The sequence below is a fragment of the Epinephelus lanceolatus genome, chromosome 13, assembly GCF_041903045.1.
Source record: "Epinephelus lanceolatus isolate andai-2023 chromosome 13, ASM4190304v1, whole genome shotgun sequence".
Lineage (NCBI taxonomy): Eukaryota > Metazoa > Chordata > Actinopteri > Perciformes > Serranidae > Epinephelus > Epinephelus lanceolatus.
The window spans coordinates 941,733-958,061 of record NC_135746.1 but is presented as its reverse complement, the minus strand read 5'-3'; the positions used below and the strand labels follow the sequence as shown (position 1 = coordinate 958,061).

The window sequence follows — 16,329 nt, the reverse complement described above, 5'->3', positions numbered from 1 at the left end:
GACAGAAACAAGTTAATTGTTCTCCATTGTCCACGGTGATAGTGTTAATATACTCTGTTTCTATGGCAACAACACGGAACATGAACGTTTCATGTTAAATAACAATTAAATTTCTCCGCCATCGATCATCAGACACCCCCGCGCGGTCTCCGGAACAACTGACGTCATCACACTGCGTCACAGGAGGACAACAAACACAATAGACTCTGATCAGTTTCTATGATCTTTGATCGGTATTTAAATAATTGATCGTTTAGATAACCGGTTAAATATCTGTGTGTTCGGTTCGACCGGAAAACAAAATGGACTCCAGCGGGAAAATAAAACCGAAGACACGAACATCTTCACCGTGTTTCTAACCGCCAAACTCCCGTTGTTTCCATCTACTGACTGGACTCTACTGGTTTCTATTAACTGGACTTAAACTGGGCTCTGTAGTTTTTAATAACTGGTTTCTACTGTTGGTAAGTTCATCAGATCAGTTTTATTAAAGTTAAATCATTTCTCATCAAACTGACGGTGTGATCAGCTGTTGTTTTCAATAGTTAATAATCGATTTATTATCGATAATGACCCGTTAATGTCTCTGCAACACGTCATATAATGTGTTGTTGATCGATTAGCTGTATCGGCCCAACATCAGCTCGGTTGTGTCTGAGGTTTATTCAAATATAACAGTGTTATAGTTTGATTATGGATTAATCTGTTGATGATTAGTGACTATTGTCAGAGGTGGAAGTGACGTAACAGGCCTGCATCCAAAACTTTACTTAAGTATTATCATCAACATGTATTTAAAGAACCAGCAGTAACATTAACAGATCTGATAGAATAATAATGATAATAATAATAATAATAATAATAATACATTTTATTTCTGGGCACCTTTCATGACACTCAAGGTCGCCTTACAGAGTAAAATACAATAAAATACAGAGTACAAGATAATTTAACATTTTACAACAAACAAACAAATATCAGTTTAAAAAGCAAACAAAACAAACATAAAATATCTACCCACTCAAAAGAAGGAAAGCCTGAACAGGTGAGTTTTCAGCCTGGATTTAAAGTGTGGGAGTGAATCAATATTTCGGAGGTCAGGGGGGGTGAACTCCAGAGCTGGGGAGCAGAGCAGCTGAATGCTCTGCTCCCCATGGTAGTGAGGCGAACGGAGGGGACAGTGAGGTGAATAGAAGAGGAGGATCTGAGGGTGCGAGCAGGTTTGGTGATAGGAAGGAGGTCAGAGAGGTACAGAGGGGCGAGGTTGTGGATGGCCTTGTAGCTCAGAAGTATAATCTTACAGTGGATGTGGGAGGTGATGGGGAGCCAATGGAGCTGCTGTAAGATGGGTGCGATATGACGGGTGGATGGAGTCCAGGTGATAATACGGGCAGCGGAATTCTGAACCATCTGCAGTTTATGGAGGATTCTCTGGGGGAGACCAAACAGGAAGGAGTTGCAGTAGTCAAGCCGGGAAGTGACAAGACTGTGAACCTGTATGGCAGCGGTGTGAGGTGTGAGGGAGGGGCGCAGGCGGTTGATGTTGCGGAGATGAAAGTAGGCTGACTGGGTTATGTTGTTTATGTGGGATGAGAAGGAAAGCGTGCTGTCGAGGATGACACCCAGACTCTTTACCTGAGGGGAGGGGAGGATGGAAGAACTGTCCATCGATATGGTGAAACTGTGGGCTTTGGCTAGAGAGGATTTAGTGCCGATTAGTAACATTTCTGTTTTATCACTGTTTAATTTGAGGAAATTGCATGTGAACCAGGATTTCATGAAGTCAGTAAGGAATGAGGGAGGGAGGGTGGAATCAGGTTTGGAGGAGATGTAGAGCTGGGTGTCATCCGCATAGCAATGGAAATTAATGTGGTTTTTACAGAAAATGTGAGATGTAGATGATGAATAGCCGGGACCCCAGGACAGAGCCCTGGGGCACACCTGTGGAGACTGGGAGGGGGTGCGAGGTAAATGATTTCAGCTGAATGAACTGGTGTGACTGGATTATTATCACTGATACATTAATGCATTGATCAAGTTTGATAAAGACTGTATATCCTGCTGGGTAACTTTATAACACCCTGTCATAATAATCATTATTAATCAGTTGGTGTGTGTTTTGTATGAACATCATAAAACTGCTGTAACTAAAGCGGTCAGATAAATGTGGCGCAGTGAAAAAGTGTCATATTTGCCCCAAAGTTTAGTCAAGTAGAAAAAGTAAAATACAAGAACCTCAAAAGTGTGCTTAAGTAATTGTACCTACTTCTTGTCCTCCACTGACTGTAGGTTAATAGTGTGGTAGTAGTTCAGAAATACACAAATACTGTATATTGTAATTAATTTATCAGAGATCAACAGACACTTTAGCAAAGCTACACTCGTCAACACTGTTGTGCACATGCCACCATGAAAATACAAAACACAGCCAACACAGAAACACTCACCCTGAGGGGTCAGTCAGTCCTTCAGTGGGTGAGTTGGTTGGTTAGTCAGTCAATGGGTCACCTCTGCTTATGTTCGACTTCTGTTTAAACGAAACCTGATCCAGGAACAAACACGTTATTAAACTGGTTCAGTTTCTGAGCTCTGACAGTAGAGCTCAGACTGAGAGTTCAAAATCAGGGGATTCGCTTTACCATGACGATGACGATGACGATTTTCACCACAGTCTGCAGCAGATGAGATAACTGACTGAGGGTAACAGAGGATGATGTCATCATAAACCTGATCTCACTGATCCAGAACCTGATTTAACACAAACAGGATTTTCTGTTTAACTCTATGAAGTCACAGTTAATGTAAACATACATCTCTGCAGGGCGGAGAACGTTCACTGTCTACAGGAATACTCCAGGTTAAAGTGGTGTCAGTGTGGAGTCGTGTGATTGGCTGGTGATGTGTAACCACAGATCTGTGATCAGCAGCTCCGTCAGATCAAAAATCATCTCTCAGTTATTTTACATTTGCTGATCAGTGACGTCTTGTTGAAGGGTTTGAATGTCAGACATTAAAGACGTCTCCCTCTGCTAACAGCTGACATCCTCCTCTCTGACCTGCAGGCTGTGTTGACGTTTGACCTCCACCATGAGCTCCAGGGTGTGCAGGACCTGCGGGGGGTCAGATATAGACGTGGATCAGGCCCGGGGCAGCGCGGTGTGCACCAGCTGTGGTTCTGTTCTGGAGGACAACATCATCGTCTCTGAGGTCCAGTTTGTGGAGGGAAGCGGAGGAGTGTCGTCTGCTGTGGGACAGTTTGTCTCTGCTGACGGTGAGACACAAACGCTGACACCAGTAGGAAGTGTTAACGCTGAAACATTAACGCTGTTCACTCCTGGTCAGCAGTGACACCGCCCCCTGCTGGCGGTGCCACTGTCTTCCTACAGGGGGGAGCGGCAGCACCTACTTAGTGGAAGCGCTGTCCTCCATGTGGCGCACTGTTCAAAACTGTCTCTGAGCACTGCGCTCACAGTTCCAAGTATTTCAACTTTGACCTTGGTTACTGGTGACCTTTCAAAGAGCAGCCAATGAGATAACAGCTGTTGGACCAGTTGGTAACTACTTGTGACTCCACCAGACGCGCCGCAGCACATGTTAGAACCGTCTCTCAGCTCTGCTCCACTAAAAACACGTCCAGTCTATTTCTGACAGCGTCACGACGCACTGCTCAGAGCAAATAGAGCCGAGCAGGAAGTGAACAGCAACGTCCTGTCAATTTACAAATTATACACCCGGCATGAAACTCCTGAAATTAGAAAAGCTGTTTTCCAGGCCTGGAAGGGTTTGAATAATCGTTGTTTAAAATAAGTTCATAAAAATCCCCAAACACACAACAGGAAATACGTTCTTGTCGTACTAATTTAAAATCTAGTGCAGCGCCATGTGACTGTTGAAATGTCTCCAGGTCTCAAAGACACGTTTAACCAGAACAAATGCACACAGACTTCGCCCTGACATCTATCTGCAGGATCTTCAGTTTTCTGTCCCCCAACAGGGGCGTGGCCTTGACGTTTGAAGAGCCCATGTGTGTCGGTCTGGTCTGTTGGTGTATGCAGCCAGTTAACAGCTGGACTGTCTAACGAGCATCGAAGTTAACAAGTGTTAGCAGTTTATTCACAAAGGCCAGGGAAGCACATGTTCAATAAAGTAATGCATTATCGATATACAGGCCTCCCTTTTTAAATTACGGAAATAAAGTCATGGAAATTGGTTAAAATATTATAAAGACTTTATGGAAAAGTTTTTTGAAATATATTGGCTAAAATGTGTGGAAACCCTGACCCTATAAATGTAAACATAGATCATTATATTTAATAATTATGAGGATGAATGTATTTTAATGACTGAAACAGCCACAGATATTAACACCATGTTAACTTTGTCTTTTGGCTGCAGCACAACAATGTAGGAAACAACAAGGAGCACAATAAAACAGACAAAATAAGAAACATTTAACTTCACAGCCACTGAATGACTGAAGGTAGAAGCAAATATCAGAGAAGTAAAATCTGCAGCTCTACAAAATCCAGCAGGCAAAACACTTCTGAGATGCTCCTGGTGTGGTACGACACCATGCGAAGGACGGAACGAAACCGGGGTCGCAGCCAGGACACAGTGCAGCTGCGTACGGTGTAATCCAGACATTAATCCTCATATTTCTGAATGGAGACGTGCACAGCGCTCTCTCTGTGCAGTTTAATACATCGGAATCTTTTGAGACACGACAGCTTTTAGAGCAGGAAACAAAAGCAGCTCCGACCAAACCTCATCATTTTAACTTTGTGTCCTTATTCACAGGAACAAAGAAATAGAGTAAAAGTCTTAAATGTTTAATTTAATGTCGCAGGAATGTTTTGTTTCAGTCGACTGTAGCTCAGCGCTGAACTGAACCAACTCTGTCACCAGTATTATGATTCTCTGTGAATGAAAAATGAGGCCTCTGAACATCAGTGCTTCCTATAATGAGGTTAGTTTGTAATGTTTATCTAGTACACAGGTTGACATCACTGTGAAGTCACATGACAGAGCATCAAACAGCTGAGTGTGAACAAACTGAAGCTTTATTGAATCAGATTCTGCAGACGGTGTTTGATTCTGTTCTTCATCAGCTGATCCATTTACCTGAGAGGACAGGAACATGTTTACACCCTCAGAGACAACAACACCTGGCAGGAAACTGATACCTCCTCTAAAACTGACTGTTCAAACTAAAACAGGGCGACACGTTCCCTTTTTCCACCACATTAGCTCTGGTTCTGTTCTAGTTTCTTGGAGCCATCTCATGAACCAGCCTACATTTCCATCTATTGTAATCAAGCATGTGTTGTCAGTGGAGGACGCTGCACAACAGAAGTAAACAGCTGAAGCAAAAACAAACAGATTATCTGTGAACTTTTGTTCTGTTTGTACAGATATTTGTTTTTACCCAATAACAAGCATGAACCAGCTGTTAATGACACCGCTGCACGCTCCTCTGTAGTCTCTAGATTTCTCACTTGACTCCGTCCTCACTTTCTGACCTGTACAATATGACACGCCCACTGATGTCGTCACAGTTCACACTTCAGGTCAATAAAAAACTGTTTGGGTTCTTGACCAGTTTCTGTTTTTTTGTTGAAATGCTCCGAACAGTTCAAAATTAGTTGAGAAACCAGAATGGAACTGGTCCCATGTTGGTGGAAGAAGGGATAACTAGGGATGTACGATGTTGGATTTCTAGCCGATATCTGATGTGTTGGCCACTAACCAATATATCCATGTAAAATGATGCAGCCGTCTTCCCTGAATCCTCTGACTGAATATACCTCTTTGTGTGATCGCACCCAGATTTATCTTTATTTTTATTTGTGTATGCCTACGTATGTGACACTCTGTTATCTTTGGTTAACGGCCCTTTCATCGTCATTTACAAGCATGTCAGAGTTTCTTTTCTGCTTTGTTGCGAATCAACGTAGTAGGCAGTGGCTGTGAAATGGTTACACTGATTTATTTTATTGTCTGATTATCTGTTTTAATTTGTGGCATTTCTATATTCTTCATATACACTTGTATATCTTTCATATATGTTGTTTTGTTACCTGTGCCGAATCATTTACATGATGTTTTGCACATGCTAACTTTGTCAATTTGAAAAAAAAAAAAAATGCTTCGTCATCAACAAAATAAACCCAGCATGTTGGCCAATTTCAATATTTGATTGTAAAGCCATTATCAGCTGACTGATGAAGAGCGGATATTATCGTGCATCCCTATGGCTGCAGGTCCATTTTATTAATTGTGAACAGACAAACAGAATCTATGAACACCTGTTCTTCGTACCTCTCATGATGCCTTGGTTAACACTGGCTCCATAACGACCGCCACAGTCAGACCTGGTGTTGATCTTTAGGTCTGAAGATGAACCATCAGAACCATTAGGACCTGTGTGGGAACCAGTAAACCCAGCTCCCCCTGCACTGGGACTGAGGTCCTGGTTGCTGTTGGGATTGTTCAGTGGATATGCTCCGATGTGTGCAGGAGTGTTCGGGATGTTCTGTGGTGCGACGCTGAGGTAGGACGTCCTGCGGGTTGTTCCTCTGGTGTCAGACTGAGTGGTGGGGTTCAGGAAATTCTGCGGCTTGTGTTCATCACGGGTTTGGAGTCTTCCCGAGAGACTGGGAGCAAGTTTGACTCTGATGTGAGATGGTCCTGATGGTGGGGACGAGTAGAAAAACAGAAAAATTTAGATTATAAGTTATAACACAGTGACCGGGATCTTTATTTTTAATTCAACTATTTTTTAATACCTGTTGGTTGATGCACATTTCTCAATGGAGAGACCTGGTCTCCACTGTTTCCTTTATCAGCCACTGACTGGACCAGTTTCTGCTGGTGTTCTTGCTGGTTTGGGGACAGTTCTGTGAGGCGGATCATTGCAGGCTGATCTGATTTGACTTGGACACCATGAACACCTTGTTCCTGCTTCAGTGTTGAGAAACCCATTCTCTTAGGGACATGTTCCTCTCTTATGTTTGAACCTCTGTGTTCAGGATGCTGTTGGGAGGTCCAGCGGTTCCTATTATTGCTGACAGCCGTCGGACCAGTGGAATAGTGGGAGAAATTAGACATTTGTTTGTTTGCTTGTTGGATAAGATGTTTCTGGTTGAGCTGTTGTCCAGAAGAAAGAAATTTGCTCAGAGGTTTAACTCGGATGTTTTGCACTCTGGACTGAACAGTCTCGATGTTCCTCCGTTCAATGGCACCTGGTCTTTCCAGGTTTTGGTCAACTTGGCTGGTTGCGATAGATGTTGGTTCAGTGCTGACGGACCCCTCTGTGTCTCCAGACAAGTCAGACACAGTATTTTTGGATTCAGTGGTTTTGGTACTTGCAGGGACGTATTTCTTGTCTTTGCCAGGCAGAAGTTGTTCACTGCTGTCAGGGTGGTCTGGGTTGTACTGAGCTGATGGTTGAAGAACTGGGTGAGGCTGAGAGGTTTGTGAAGGATCGTTCTTATTTGGAGGTTGGTATCCAGGTATCTCTTCAGTGTTGGCCATTTCCCTATCACCACCTGAGGACCTGTAAAGGCTCAAATCCAGACTTGCCTCATGTAGCTGGCTGAGTTCTTGCACACCAGGAGAAAGATTGACTTGAGGACTCTGCATTTCTTCATTTGGACTAATGAAACCATTTTGGCGAAGAGTGGGCTGGTCCCATGTTAGGCCCGAGTGCCAAACATTGTTACCTAAAATGTTCAGTCCTTGAAATGTTGGAGTCTGACCGAAGCTTTCCCAGTCACTTTCCAACGGTTCCATAACTGGAGAATCAGGAATCCTGCTGGAAGAACTCAAGCCCCCAGCCGGGTTTTCATCAGTGAGTTTCTCACGTCTCACATAGTTGAAGCTCAGTGTGTTGAGGTTTGATAGCTGGATGCTGTCATCCGGTAATGGGTCATATCTGGGAGGAACGTTGGGAAGATGGCCGTCAGTTTGAGATTTGAATACATGTTGGTCCTGCGTCTGAAACATGAGAGGACCAGGAAGAGATGAAGCCTGCAGAGGGACTTGGTGGGTACCAGTAGTTTGACCCTCAGAGGGAGGAAGATTAAAGCTTGGAAAACTTTGGAGGTTTTGGGAGGAGTAGAGCGGCTTGTTGTGTCCTCCTGGTATTGTGATGAAGTGACTGGGCCCCGGTTTGGGCCGAGGCCTGATGCCAGAGTTAGGCAGGACTCCCCCTGCGGCTGGGGTTTGGTATGTTTGGTAGGCCTGGTTAGTCGGGGTGTTGACAGCATTTCCAGCTACCTGATGTGAACAGTCTTTGTCAGGGAGATGTGCTGACCCTGCAGGAAAAAAAGAGATTTTAAGATCCTGTCATTCAAACAAAACTGGCTTTGGATCATTGATAACTCAGATTGTGACCTTTAAGGCTCTTGAAGACTTTGACGGAACCAAATCCAGGAGTCTCTGATCTGAAGATTCTGTCCACAGACAGTCTGTTGACTCCATTAAGTGGATAGAAGCACCTCACTGTCAGCCTGTTCAAGAATCAGACATTTCGTCATCAGTAGTCTCTCACATTTGAGTGTTTGTTTAAATCAAGTTTTGTTTCAGGTATTGATGACGGGCCGAGTCCTTTCAGAGAGAATCAGGCAGCACCAGGTTATGAAGTGTTCAGATGTGTTTTCCTTACTTGAACTGAGATTCTCTGGAGATGAAGTTTGGTCCGTCTGCGATTAACTGTCTGTCATGGAGGATCTCGTTCTCATAAACCATGTATGACTCCCCGACCTGTTAAAACATCTTCACTTTACAAAACTTTAAAGACACTCATCTGAACACACTATCAACACAATCATCTTGGTTACTTGGTTGCTCTTCTTGCTTTGTACAAATGTCATCTCCATAAAACATCTTTATAAATGATGTTATGTGGGTATCCTCCAGAACACCGCCAAAAAATGACCAAGGATTAATCCAAAACCCAGAGGTATTCAGTCTGTGATCACAGAAGACATTAAAAACCAGCAAATATTTACAGTCGGGAAGCTGAAACTATTGAATTTTTGGTGTTTTAAAACAAAATTACTCGAATAAGTAACAGTGTCAAAACTGTTGCACTCGGATCAGCTAATAGTTTCAGCTCTTTTCGGTGGTGAGGTGCTCCTTGTAAGCTCTCCACTCTTACAAAGAGCTCCCCCAGAAATCTTTAAAGTATTTAAGACGTACCATGGCTCTGGTCCCACAGGAGTCCAGCTTGAACTCAAATAGGACTTTGGATCTATCCGTCTCTTTGGGTCCACAGGTGGGGTCAAGCAGGGTGGTTGCTGTGGGCTTTACTGTAGGCCAGGTGGAAGTCGGTGTTGTCACCACCGTCATGGTCCCATCTGCAGAACAGACTGAGACACCACAGAGGGTCAATGTTAGGACTGTATTTGAGTCAGGGACCAATCAGGGTCATTGTTAGGTCTCTATCCAACTCAGGGACCGGTCCAATTAGAATATGTGTTAGGCCTGAATCAGAGTCAAGGGCTGGACCAATCAGGGTCAATATCAGACCCATATCTGTCTCAGACTTTAACTTTTATGTGGTCCAGTAAGAATGTGAGGATTGTGTAAACAAACTTTACCTGGCTGACGACATATTGACCATCTAAACTGAGCTTAAAGAGAGTATTGCAGGTTACCTATCATGTCCTCGGTTTTGAAGAGGCAGCGTTTGGAGGTGGACGTTTGGACCTCCAGAGTTTTGGAGTCCCTCAGAAGAAGTTTAAATGTCCCATAAAAGTTTGACAGGTTGATGTCCTGGGAAGAAAAGATGACTCTGATGAGATGGAGAGTTGACTGATGGCTGAAACTTTTTCACTGTTGATTCGTTTAAATCGTGATATTTTCATTAGTGTTTTAACGGCCTGATTCACTGAAATTAGAAAGATTTAAACTATGGAGAAGATCCAGCTGGGATCAGGCGGTCTCCTGATACTTGAATTAAGTTTTCTGACGGCTGCCATCGATGGACTCTGTGGTTCATGTGTCCCTCAGCTCACTGTGGATTTACAATGTTCCATTTCATTAACTCAGCAGTGAACTGGGAGAAAATCCAATATCAGGTTGTATATTTTCAGCACCACTTAACAGTACAGACCCCCATGTGTCGTGGACTCTTACTTCATACGTGTATCCGATGGAGAACACAGGGACTTCTAGGGTGGTCTTGTGAGTGTCGCTGTGGAGGCGGTAACCTCTTTGGGCTGCTAGCTGTGATGTCAGAGGCTCATGGTCAACGCCCACCTCCCAGAGACTCTCAGCTCGAGGCGGTCTGACCACGCTGAAAGTGATCCCTCCATCTGAACACTGAGCCGTGATCTCTGGAGGAACTTTAAAGGAGAAAGTCTGTATTTAATACTAAAGAACCACAGGTGGTTACTGTAGACGATCAAAGACCAGATGTGCTTACATGTGTTTAATACTCGTGCTGTGATGACGGTGTGGTGGTAGTACGAGTCTCTCTGGGGCATGATGGTTAAAGTGAAGTTTATATCTATGGAGTACTGCACCACACCTTGACCCAGGTTCTGTTGGGATGGAAATAGTGTCTCAGCGACAGGAGGCAGCAAAATGCTTCAAAGAACAAAAACTAATTTACATATTTACTTTGTGTTTCAGTGAGATGACTCAGGTGTCTGTCGTCACTTCAAAAGACAAACAGTTGTGATAAATCCTGCAGGAATCATCCTAATAAACATTTTAGATTAGCATAATTAACTCACAAGTTCAACAGGTTCAGACAGCAGCAGTAACCCCCACTGCTCACAGAGACTGAGATCAGGCCAAAAATCAAGTTCACCCACTAAAGCCAATTTTACACTGCACGAAACACCTGCTAACACTAGTTAACATCAGCTTTTAAATGTAATGGAAAAGGTTTCAATCAGCATTCACTACCAGGTCAAATGACTCTGCAGCAGTCACGTGTATTTATCGAGATGAAATGGCATGCCACTACATGAAACCGTCCATCTCCGTCTGAGCAGCGTCAAACAACGATCCAAATTAGTCTGAGAAAGCGACTCGATAAGTTAGAGATATATGAAAAGACATAACTACTGTAAAGTTTCCACTGACCTCCATGCGGCTTTCTGCTGTTTACTAACCCGTTTTCCAGCCTGTCTGATGAACGTGACACATAGAAAGGCGTACTCGTCTGCTGCAGAGCCGTCGACACAGCTCTGCTCTGCTGGCAATGGGAAAGAGTCCATTGCCTGTGTTTAATGGGATTTACAGTGTTTAAAAAAAAACCTGCATACACACGTTAAGTGTGGTGGGGTTTTGACAAACACAAATCAGACCCAGACTTTTCCTCAATGAAGCATTTGCTGGCTCAGAAACTTGTTAAAACTGGACCTCAGCCAGCCCAAATCCAGACGCAGATGGGTCAGCTCAGCAGCACCAGGCTGAACCTCTGTCCAAGAACCCAACAAGAAAAACAATACAGATTAATTACCTCTGTCAAATTTCGGGTCGCCTCCAGCTCTTGACAAAACTCTGACAGCTGTCCACAATTTTTTAATAACAATCTTTTTTTTTAACCGTATAATTATTAGACCTCTTAAAATACGTTGCTTGTTGAAGGTGTTTTTTTGAGCCAGTTGAAGTCTGGTCACATGATCAGGGTGGAGCCACCTCCGCCTCATTAAAGTTAGGATACCCAGGCTGATCCAGGTTCTGTGTTGTGTTCTCACCATCCAGTGCACCACCGAGTCCTCGAAGGGCAGCCGCAGCTCGTAGGCTCGGCTGCCGTTGATGTGAACAACAGGAGTGACGCTGTAGCCCCGCCCAGTGCTCTCCGACATCATCAGCTGTTTCCCATTGACTCGGACTTCCTCTAACATGACATCAGCAGGAATGTTTCCCAGGTAGACGCTGAACACGTGGTCGTCACTCACGGTGTCTACAGGAAGAACCAGAAGTCCAGACACGAGACGTTGACACTTAAAGACAGAAATATTATGACAGAGGACATCTTCATCTAAATACCACACATTCACTCCCCGTAGGGCTCCTCATTTTATTATGACTTAATTTATGTATCATTTGATAATCAATTTGGTCTGAAACGTGTCAACAACAGCACCAAGTTATTCCTTTAACTGTTTCCTCAGTCTGATCCACAGATTGTCAGTCAAGAGATTAGACCCTGGATGAACTGAAAGCATCATAATTATTAAATCTGTTACTGATTGATTTTCCGTCGATTGACGACTCGACTGTTTGTTTCAGCTCCTGCAGAAAGTGATTAGACTCACTGACGTCTGTTATTATGAACATGTGTGTTAACATTAACCTCGACAGCCTCAATGAAGTCTGGTCAGATCACTCAGCAGCATCTGAAACTGACAATCATCTGACATCACACACATGTTACGCAGTGATTGGTCAGGTGTGCAGAGGTGTAGGAGTAGGTGGAGTTTAACTTCTCTCCAAGCTCTCCATTTTCAACACTTTAACTCTGAGGTGACATTGGTCAGATTGATGGTGTGGAGACTCCAGAGGCAGATAAAGAGCCTCGGGGGGTGTCAGCGGGGTGTTTGAAAGAGATCAGGCAGGAGGTGGGATGCGGCCAGGAGGAGGATTAAGAGTAGGTTAGTTCTTACTGGTCTACACTGGAAGACTTACGGTCGAGATGGAAGGTTGGACGGCAGAGCAGCGGTGTGTCGAGCACTCGGACCATTCGGTGTCTTGTGTCGACGCTGCTGCCGTCTTCATACAGCAGAGAGAAGATGTGTTCATACAGCAGGAAGATCACATACGTCTCCTTGTACATGTTGTTCACCACCAAACTCTGCAGAGAGGAAGAGGAAACTGACAGATGCACAGTCTGCTGTCGATCGTGATGTCATGTGCATGTGTTGTGTGACTCAGAACAAAACGTGTCCCTGTCTGAAGTTTGGATGGGACTGACTGTACCTTCCTGTAGCCGCCCTCCGCCCCAAAAGGAACCCCAATCTGGACCAGGTGTCCTTGTTGGACCAGACTGAATCCTCTGGTTGCAGCAGTGACTTCGTCCAGCAGGACCCCCTCCACCCCCACACTGAGGCCCTTACTTTCAAAACCCGCTCCCTCCCCGACCAGAGGGGTCACAACCCGCGGGACGTCCCAGAGCAGCCGGGCGCCGTCAAAAGAACCCGAATCTGAGGGAGGATCAGCAAAATAACCATTGGCACCATTTACCTGTCGGACAGAAGCAGCTTCCTGTTCATTCAGGTGTGTTTGTGTGAGAGAACTTACTGACGGTGCAGGCCATGGACACATCGATCATCATCACTGTCAGCTTCTGCTTAAAGAACAAAGAAGCCTGGACGACCTCCACAGGGACGCCGTCCACCTGAAGATAAACAGGAAGATTCATTTCTTTAAAAAAAGAAAAGGAACAACTTCAGTGTTTTACCACCGTTCACTCAAGTCACATGACCTACGCCAGGAAAAGCTCAGAGTGTGAAGTCACCTCTTCATTAAAACATTTTGTTTGACACTGCAGCCGTGAACCTCACAAGGTTACCCACCATGATGAGCTCAGCGTGCGGTGGTTTGTACTGTGAACGAAGCACCACCCTCCGGGCGGTGGTGGTCAGGCTGTAGCCCCACCCCTGGGCTTCACTGATGGACATGGAGGACGCCTGACCGTCCCTCTGCAGGAACATCAGCTGCCAGACTGAAGACGCCGCCCTCTGAGCCTGAACGCCACAAACCAAACATGTCCGAACATTACAGAGGACTCAGGAGAGTTATGAAAGCTGCAGATTTGACCAACCAGTCAACACTGTTAAGACGAGCCCGTGTTGAAAATCAATTTTACCCGTTGACCTCAGCTCAGAGTCATGACTGAACCACCCTGAGTGCTGGTTTTAAGATATCAAATATCACTGCAGATAGCGAGCAGATTCCTTAACATGGGCGACAGAGTGTGGATGAAGAGCGGCCTCCTCAGAGATCACGAGTGTTGCAGTTTATTTGTGTCGGTGTGATTTTACCTGAGAGAAGGCGGCCTGCCACATGTCTCCACTGTCCCCCCGCTGACCTCCACATGAGGACTCTCTGTTCACGTTCACCTGGTCCACATCAAACCACATCAGTCTCAAGACAGTTCACTTTGACATAAGTCTGTTCCAAGACTTCATGTAAGGACAGACTCTCAGAGGTAGTAGTAGTTCTGACCTCCATGTAGTCCTCCTCGCAGATGACCTCTCTGTGAGTCCAGCTCAGACCAGAACAGACGGCAGAAACAGGCCGACTGATCCACGATCCACCAGCGTCACTCACCATCACGTTAAATCTGAAGGTGAACACCTCGTCATCCTGGAAACACAGACTGATGTCAGACTGAGCTCTGACATCACCACAGGGAATACACAGGAGACACCTGATGATGGGTGGAGCTACCTGATATTGGAGAGCAGGGGCTACCTGGTGGTCGAGAGGTGAAACTACCTAATGGTGAAGAGTTGGAGCTATCTGGTTGTGGGTGGAGCTACGTGGTGGTGCAGAGGTAGAGCTGTTTCATAGTGAGTGAAAGTGTCTGGTGATGAAGAGGCAACACTATCTGATCGTGGGTGGGATTATGTGGTAATGGAGAGGTGGAGATATCTTGTAGTGGATGGAGCTACCAGGCGGTGGAGAGATGGAGCTACCTGGTTGTGGGTGAAGCAGGAGTAGTATGAAGCTCTGAAGGTGGTGAAGCCATCCATCTTGAAGGTGCTGATGGTGTAACCGCAGCGGGAGGCGAGCTGCTTGCTGATGGAGTAGACACCATTTTCATCTATGTCAGGATGGACGGAGTGAGATCAGGACAAACGCCACAGGACAGGTAGATGGACAGGTGTACTCTGGGAATGAGGACTACAGAAGCATCAACATGAAGAACTGACCTACAGCCTCAAAGCGAGGCGTCTGCACTGAGGTCACCTGGATCCACAGGTAACGATCCCGACACTCGGACCGAACAGCAGCATCAACAAAACCTGACAGAGAAACTGAACCACGTCAGCTACAACTAAGTATTCTTTACAGGACATGGAGGTCCTGCAGGAGGTCAGAGGTCACAGAGGTTCAAGTTAGTTTCTGTGGTTGTGAAGAAAATAAATGAAACAGATATAAAACATATACCCCCCCCCCAAATCAACAGTTACTGTTAGAAGACCCAGTAACAATCCACCAGTAAAACCAGTTTACCTTCAGCTGTAGTTTGTTCTGTAAAGTCACAGCAGATAAAGACGAATCTGGAAAAAAAGGAGTCATCAAATTCAGTTTTCAGGTTAGTGCTGTTACCTGTGCAGGTGAGGTTTGTTTTACCTGTGCAGGTGAGGTTAGTGTTTTTACCTGTGCAGGTGAGGTTTGTTTTACCTGTGCAGGTGAGGTTAGTGTTTTTACCTGTGCAGGTGAGGTTTGTTTTACCTGTGCAGATGAGGTTGGTGCTGTTACCTGTGCAGGTGAGATTGAACTCACCCGATGATGAAAGCAGCAGTTTTCATGTTGAAGCTGCAGAAACCTTCTCTGTGTCTCCTCTGTGTCTGTGGAGGAAGAACTTCCCCTCTGCTCTCAGGTGAGCTAATCACCTGGTCGTCATGGTGACACAGGAGCCAGGTGAGGCTGGTTGAGTCTGATTATAGCTGGAGTTTCTCCTCATGTCTTTGGTGGTTACTGATGATCAGAATATTAATACACAGTAGACTCTGTGTGGTTTATGATGAATGTGTTCAGTCTGTGACGACTAAACTTCACCATCAGTCACACAACATGTTTCTGTTACACAATAAACCTTCAGATCAGACAAATCAAATTTAAATCTCAGAAATTCAACAAAAATAAAAGTTTATCTAAACGTCATCTTGTTGAGTCGACATCTGAACCAATCAGCTGTTAGATCAGGTGAGAGCCAGGTGGTGCACTCGGTGGAGAGCAGCTGCAGCGCCTGGCTCTAAAAACTGCAGCCGCCTCGCTCTCGCTGTTTTATTGCCGTCCACTTTTGTAATACATCAGAGCAAGTCGGGATGAAGTCGGACACAAAACTAACCAGCATGCATTGTGCTCTGATCGCCAGTGATCGAATCTAAAGCTCTGAAGGTGGTGAAGCCATCCATCTTGAAGGTGCTGATGGTGTAACCGCAGCAGGAGGCGAGCTGCTTGCTGATGGAGTAGACACCATTTTCATCTATGTCAGGATGGACGGAGTGAGATCAGGACAAACACCACAGGACAGGTAGATGGACAGGTGTACATCCCAATCCTGATCCAGATTCTGACCAATCCACATCCAAAACCTGATCCTGATCTCAATCCTTATCTTGATTCTGATCCTAA

General features: G+C 45.0%; 2 protein-coding genes across 2 annotated transcripts in view; one reads left to right on the top strand and one right to left on the bottom strand.

Annotated features, from left to right (window-relative positions):
• The first annotated feature begins 173 nt into the window (after positions 1 to 173).
• brf1b (BRF1 general transcription factor IIIB subunit b) overlaps positions 174 to 16,329 on the top strand; it is a 42,871-nt gene continuing 26,715 nt past the window's right edge. Inside the window, exons 1-2 of the mRNA XM_033649170.2 lie at positions 174 to 464; positions 3,063 to 3,271. Coding sequence (XP_033505061.1) covers positions 3,088 to 3,271 — 184 coding nt within the window. The 5' untranslated portion in view covers positions 174 to 464; positions 3,063 to 3,087. The remainder of the gene's footprint in view (positions 465 to 3,062; positions 3,272 to 16,329) is intronic.
• LOC117271076 (uncharacterized) lies at positions 5,039 to 15,686 on the bottom strand. The gene is made up of 20 exons (XM_033649168.2): positions 15,475 to 15,686; positions 15,202 to 15,248; positions 14,898 to 14,990; positions 14,661 to 14,788; positions 14,188 to 14,328; positions 14,004 to 14,081; positions 13,536 to 13,706; positions 13,261 to 13,357; positions 12,940 to 13,163; positions 12,649 to 12,814; positions 11,715 to 11,923; positions 10,430 to 10,547; positions 10,141 to 10,349; positions 9,660 to 9,777; positions 9,202 to 9,371; positions 8,666 to 8,763; positions 8,395 to 8,510; positions 6,786 to 8,315; positions 6,319 to 6,687; positions 5,039 to 5,121 (listed from the first exon to the last, which is right to left on the bottom strand). Exons 1-20 carry the CDS (start codon positions 15,498 to 15,500, stop codon positions 5,105 to 5,107), a joined length of 4,125 nt encoding a protein of 1,374 aa, XP_033505059.1. The 5' UTR covers positions 15,501 to 15,686; the 3' UTR covers positions 5,039 to 5,104.